The sequence below is a fragment of the Benincasa hispida genome, chromosome 1 (genome assembly GCF_009727055.1).
Source record: "Benincasa hispida cultivar B227 chromosome 1, ASM972705v1, whole genome shotgun sequence".
In the NCBI taxonomy this organism is placed as follows: domain Eukaryota; kingdom Viridiplantae; phylum Streptophyta; class Magnoliopsida; order Cucurbitales; family Cucurbitaceae; genus Benincasa; species Benincasa hispida.
In genome coordinates, this window is record NC_052349.1 from 17,513,980 (window position 1) to 17,520,703 (window position 6,724).

General features: G+C 28.6%; 1 protein-coding gene across 2 annotated transcripts; it reads left to right on the plus strand.

Moving 5' to 3' along the window:
• The first annotated feature begins 3,065 nt into the window (after window positions 1-3,065).
• LOC120088521 (CASP-like protein 1E1) lies at window positions 3,066-5,271 on the plus strand. 2 transcript variants are annotated; one of them, XM_039045908.1, is made up of 2 exons: window positions 3,066-3,442; window positions 4,866-5,271. In XM_039045908.1, exons 1-2 carry the CDS (start codon window positions 3,261-3,263, stop codon window positions 5,146-5,148), a joined length of 465 nt encoding a protein of 154 aa, XP_038901836.1. In that variant the 5' UTR covers window positions 3,066-3,260; the 3' UTR covers window positions 5,149-5,271. The 2 variants fall into 2 exon arrangements, with proteins under 2 accessions (XP_038901836.1, XP_038901830.1); XM_039045902.1 differs by having other exon boundaries at window positions 3,090-3,442; window positions 4,806-5,245.
• The last annotated feature ends 1,453 nt before the right edge of the window (window positions 5,272-6,724 follow it).

A 6,724-nucleotide genomic window follows, 5' to 3' on the forward strand; every position in this document is an offset into this window, starting at 1 on the left:
ACGATGTGACTTACCAAATTGACAACCAAGGCAAACCACAACATGGTGTATTTCTTTAAAGAGAGGGACACCATCAAGAAGCTTCTTCATAGAAATTCTTTCTAACAATTGGTAACCAACATGGCCTAACCGAGCATGCCAAAGTGTTGCACCATCATTTTGACCTGTATTTTCAACATACGCATTACTTGCAGACAAACACATAGAGAGAATCTTTCAAAGTGAACAAAACAGCATCTTCAAAATTATTAAAATCAGAAATAATTTTAACATCATTTGATCCAAAAAGAACATACCTCCCAGAGTCAGCAATTTGAGAGACTAAAACCAAATTCTTTTTTAAACCTGAAAAATGATAAACATCTGTAAGAGAAATACCACCGTTCTCAACATTAACATGCCCTTCTTCAATAACAGGATGTAAGGAATTATCAACCGTCACAATTACTCTTCTTGCTTGGTGAGTACATACATTAGAGAGAAGAGAAACATTTCCAGTTGTATGGTGAAAACAACCAGAATCAACAATCTAATCTGTATTGTAATCTATAGAAACATTAGCATGCAAATTAATGGATTGATCAATAGCTTTAATTGATAAGTATTGTTCCCATTTAATTTGGTCAAATTTGTTATTTTTTTGTACAACATTTGCTTCTACTTCTTTGAGACCACACGACAATTCGGTCTAATATGACTTGATTTTCCACAACAATGACATACCACCTTCACCCGACAATCATGTTTGATGTGTCCTGGCTTGCCGCACCTTAAACATCTCTTCAATTTGCACTTGGACTACCCTTCAACCTTGGAATCATTACTATCATTTGAAGAACGTTTGGAAGAATAATTGACTCTTCCCTTGTCTTTTGTATAAAGAATAGCTTCCACCTCAGGATGAGATTGCTTGTTGTTGCCAAGAATTTGTTTCATTAGTGCTTTTTGATTTGAGAGCAAATTCTCTAACACAATGATCGAATGTTGATTTACCCAACCTTGTATTCAAGAAATAAATGGCATAAATTCCTTTTGCAGTCCACGAATAAGATAACGACGCAAACGAGCATCGCTAATAGGCTCCTCATTGTCCAATTCTGAAATTTCAGAACACAAAGTCTTAATTTTCAGAAAATATTTTGAAACTGAAAAATTACCTTAAGTTGTTCTAGCAAGTTCATTCTCCAAATAATGCAATCTTGTTGTATTCTTCTAAGTGAACAACCTTTCAAGTGTGTCCCACACTTTCTTCAGAGAATTCTTATCACGAACATGTTCTATATACTCCTTGTTGATAGAAGTTCGCAAAACAAATAAGGCTTTGCCACACTTGACTTTCCACTTCCTTTGTGCCTCAACATTCTCTAAAGTATCTTCTAGAATTGAATTGTCATCGGAAACAAGATCCCATAAATCTTGTCCTTGAAGAAAAACTTCCAGACACAACCTCCAATAACTATAATTATCGTCGGTAAGCTTGTCTACACAAATGATGTTTCCACCATTCATCTTCATCAAGTATTTAAACTCAAACATAAAACAAAGAACCTGAATGCTTTGATATTATGTAACGAAAAACAACAAATCGAAAAGAACGAAAGGTGGAAACAAATATTGCATGAAGGGTTAAGTGTTCCAATTAATTTCTACATTCATTTAAGTGGAAACAATACAAGTATTTGTAGGAAAAATAAGAAACTACACACTAATGCATTATCCTTAATTTTCTACCACTAACCTAGAAAAGCTCCCTTAATCAATCCACTAAACCATTATACCATTATCCTCCAATTTAGGAGACACTAACTCTAAATAAAAGCTATTAACTTCAATTAAAGAAAAAACTAATTTAATTAAAAATTTGCAAAATAAGTTTGCACTAATTCTTAACATTAAAAACATAAAAATAAAAATAGCTTTTAGAATATTATTTTTATTTTAGAAATTTGGCTATGCATTCAAATGTTTCCGAGATGAAACCATTAAATTGTTAAGAAATTGGTAAAAACAACTCAATTCAAAATAAAAAAACTAAAAACAAAACACAAGTTTTCCAATCGTTTTTTAAAAAAAAATTAATTCTAGAAACTTGTATGAGATTTTGAAAACACCCCTACTTTACAACAAAGTCACGAAGCATATAAGGAAATAGTATTTATAAATTTAATTTTTTTTAATAAAAAATCAAATGATGATTAGAGGAGACTTAAAAATTTGTATAAATCATCTTTTTCCCCTAACTTTACAACAAAATAAAGAAATAAAAATAAAAATAGTCTTCATAAATTTAATTTTTAAAATTTAAAAGAATAAAAAAACTAAAAATTCGAGGATTATCAAACGAAACTTAAAATTATATACAAGTCATCTACCCCATTTCCAAAATTAATTACAAGCCAAATCCCATCATAAATGAAAGCCGGTTTTGGTTGTTTTGCTTTTGCAAGTTGGTCCATTGGGGGTCTTTATCTCTCCAAAAATCACTAATTTAAAATCATAGTTATTATTAGTAAGGTAAATCTAAATTTATATTTTAACATTAGAGAGTTGTACCAATTTAAATCTCAAATTAATATTTGTTGAAATTTAGGATTGTATCAATTTAAATCCTTAACTTTGGTGGTTGTATCAATTTAAATCTTAAACTTTGGTGGTTGTATTAATTTAATCCCTCAAACCCATAACTGTATCCATTTAAACTCTAAATTTTCATAAATGTATCAATTTAAATCATGAACTTTCATAAATATTTCAATTTAAATCCAAGATATTAAAGAGTTTAAATTGATATAATTTCAAAAGTTCAAAGTCTAAATTGATACAATTATTAACTTTTGGTTTAAAATGATATATCCTCTAAAGTTCAGACGTATAAAATTGATATTTGCCTTTACTATTATTATTATTTCAAGTATTTTATTTTATAAAATTTTGATAGGAATGTTTGCCAATAGTTTTTTTTTTCCCTTCTTGTGGTTCTTTAAATCTAAATGCAAAATAGATTTTCCTTAAAATATATTTAGAATCATTTTTAAAACCAACTAAAAAGCTACACATAACTAGTTTGAAAAAAGCCTCTCACCCACTAATTTAATTACAAACTAACCACCCCATCTCTTTTCCACCATCTTTTTAATTTTTCCCTTCACTTTCCCACACTTTCTCTTCCACATTTTCCCATCATCCAAACACTCCTTTTAGTGAGGAAAAAAACAAAAAAACAAAAAAAAAAAAAAACCAAAGAATTAGAAGAATTTTCAATGAGTTGTGGTGGGAAGTTAGAAGTGATTTTTAGGGTTTTGGGAATTTTGTTGAGTTCTGTGGCAGCCATTGTTGTGGGAGTTGGCAAAGAAACAAAGGTGGTTCCTATTACTATCTCCTCCAAACTTCCTCCTTTTCAAATTGTTGTGGTTGCAAAATGGTATTATTTGTCTGCTTTTGTGTAAGTTTCTCTCCTTCTTTCTATTTATACTTCATCTCTTTCAAGAATTGTATTTTCTTTTTTTATATGAATTGATTTCTTTTAAACATATTGATAGTATTTGAGTGATTTTAAATTGATTTGTTGGAGTTGAATATTGCTTTCACTCCTTTTTTTTTTTTAAAGTATTTTGAACAAAATACACCTTTTGGTTCATGAAATATGAGTTTATGTGTTTTATTTGATATGTGAAGTTTTCAAATAGGTTAAATTACAAATTCGGTCACTTAATTTTTTTATGAGTGTCTAATAGATCTCTCAACATTTGATTTTATTTCTAATATGTCTTTTGAAATATTTTAAAATTTTAAAAACTAATTGTTCTTTTGGATACATAAATTTAAACTTTATGTCTATATTGGAATCCTAAATTTTTAATTTTGTGTTTAGTAGATCTGTGAATTTTTAAAATTCAAATGTGTACGAACTAGATTTGTAATTTTGAAAGCTTTGAAACTAATTAGATATAAATCTCAAAGTTCACGGACTATTTAGAAACATTTTATTTTTTTTAGTAGACTAAGGGACCGTTTGGGGCAATAACTATCATAAAACTATAATAACTACTATTTTGTAGTCCCCAATTAGCTATAGTTAATATTATTTCAAAATCTCATTTGTTATAGTGTTTACTTTTTGTCACCGTTTTTACTATTTTACATTCATCATTTTTTTTTATTCTTTTGCAACAGTATTTACTATTTTCTTCTCAAACTAAAATAGTTTATATCTCAAACACATATTATTATAACATAAATTAAAATAATCTAAACCAAGAAAACAAACTATTATAACTCAACTATAATAACTAATCAAACGCCTCCCAAAAGTGTTTATTTAGAACTAACAATTAAATAAGTTTAATGATTAGTTAAACTTAATTTTCTAAATTTTAAATATTAAAAACCTTAAATCTATTAGAAACTTCTAAAACCAAATAGACACCCATTATAGACTTCAACCACGAAAAAAATATATTTTCCCAATGATTTTTTCTTGGCTAAAATGAAAATTGTAAGGCAAATTACTGATTTAATCCATATCATATTTTAATTTTCTATCAATTAGTCAAGATTGAAAGGCTCTACGACAAAATTCTTACTTTTTCCTCTTTTTGAAAATAATTACTTCCAACTAAAATTAATTTCGAGAGATTCTATAAATCAAACTCAACTTATTCCCATTTAATTCACATAAGCCTAAACTAACTCAAAATTTGCTCTTTTTTTTTTCAATAATTTATTATTGTTCATTACTCCTAATTAATTTAATTAAGTAATACATTGAACTAAATCATATTTATTTATTTAATTTTTTTTCGAAGGTACCTTTTCGTAACAAATGTAATAACAAGTTCATATGGATTGTTATCGTTGTTGCTTAGATTAAGCAACAAGAATCTGAGCAATAATAAGTTAACTGTACTGATCATATTTCTCGACACCGTGACGGTGGCGCTGCTCTCCTCCGGCACCGGAGCCGTCATGGCCATCGGAGTTATGGGCTATAATGGCAACTCGCACGTGCGGTGGAACAAAGTGTGCGATACATTTGGTAGATTTTGCAAGCAAGTGGCAGCTTCTGCCGTCCTCTCTCTTGCCGGAGCCATCGTATTTATGTTGCTGGTTATATTGGCTGTTCTCGGCCTACTGAAGAGGCCCAAATGAGTGGGCTTTCGGCCCAAAAAAAAGATGAAAAGAAAGGAAGCATATTTATTTGAATATTTGTAATAGATAATAAAATAAGAGAAAAAATTTTAAAATATATTTTATCTTTAAAATATTTGTAAATATAGATGAGTTGATTAGTCAATTTTTGAATTTTATTTTTAATTTTTAATTTTGTTCTCACTTGTCTGTCTTATTGCACACCTTTTTTAGTCTTTTTATTTCCTTTCTTTTCTTTTTCCCTCCTTTTTCTCATTTTCTTTTTTTTCTCCCGTTTTTTCTTCTTCTCTTTTTTTTTTTTTTTTATTCTTTGCTTTATCCGATTTTTGCTTCTTTTCTTAATTTTTTATTTTATTTCCTTTAATTTTTATTTTTTTTCATTTCCTTTATTTTCTTTCTTTTTTTAAAAAAAAAAATATTTTCTTTCTTCGGGTTTTGCTTATTCTTTTTTTATTTCTATTTTTTCCCTTTCTCCAATTCTTGGTTCTTCCCTTTTTTTTTTATTATTTTCTTTTCTTTTCTTTCTCCGATTTTCTTCCCTTTCTCCAGTTTTTGCTTCTTTTCTTTCTCTTATTTTAAAAATTTTTCTTTCCTTTATTTGATTTTTTTTCTTCTTCCCTTTTTTTTCACAAGAAATATGAAGCTGAGTTTCATATCCAAGACTTGAAAGTACTCAATTCATAAATGACTTAACACCAATAAGCAAATCATCAAGTTTGATTATTATAAGAAATAATAGATATAAATAGCAAATGAAAGTCTATTAGTGATGGCCATTAATATTTTCTATCATTGATAGCTTAATCTTTGATTATATTTTTATAGTTAATAGCCACTTATAGAAATCTATCATTGATAGCCAACTTAGTGAATTTAATTAATAAAGTTGAATCTCGAACTAAAATATAAGTGGAATGCCTAGAATTTATCCCTAATAGCATGTTTATCAATGATAGAAGCTATCATCGAAAAGAAAAGTGACTTATAAATGTTTGGGAAGGACAAGAAAGGGGCAAAAAGGTATTCAGTGGCTATGATTAATAGAAGCTACTTCTGATAGCATGTTGCTAGTGATAGAAACTAATACTAATAGCATGTTATCAGTAATAGAAGCTACCTGGTGATAGAAGCTATCACTGATAGCACGTTATCGGTGATAGAGAACTATCACTGATAGCATGATATTAGTGAGACCATTGATAGCATCTTATCAATGGATGTTATTAGTGAAAGAAGCTATCATTGATAACCACAATATGAGTGATATTAGTGATATCGGTGATAGAACTTAGGTGATATCTATATATCGAGTTTCTTTCAAAGATAATAACCAGTTATAGAAGTCTAATTTTTATAGCATTAAGTGTTAATATTTCAAGGTTGATTCTAATTGATGAATGTCTATCAGTGATAACGACTGATAGCTGCTATCAATAATAGCCATGATAAAAGATTATTAGTGATAGCTATTGTGGTAATCAAAGTTGTTGGTCTTCTTTCAAAGTTGATCACTATTTATAAATCTATCATCGATAGCCACTGATAGCCTTAAGTATTGATATTTCAAGGTTGATTC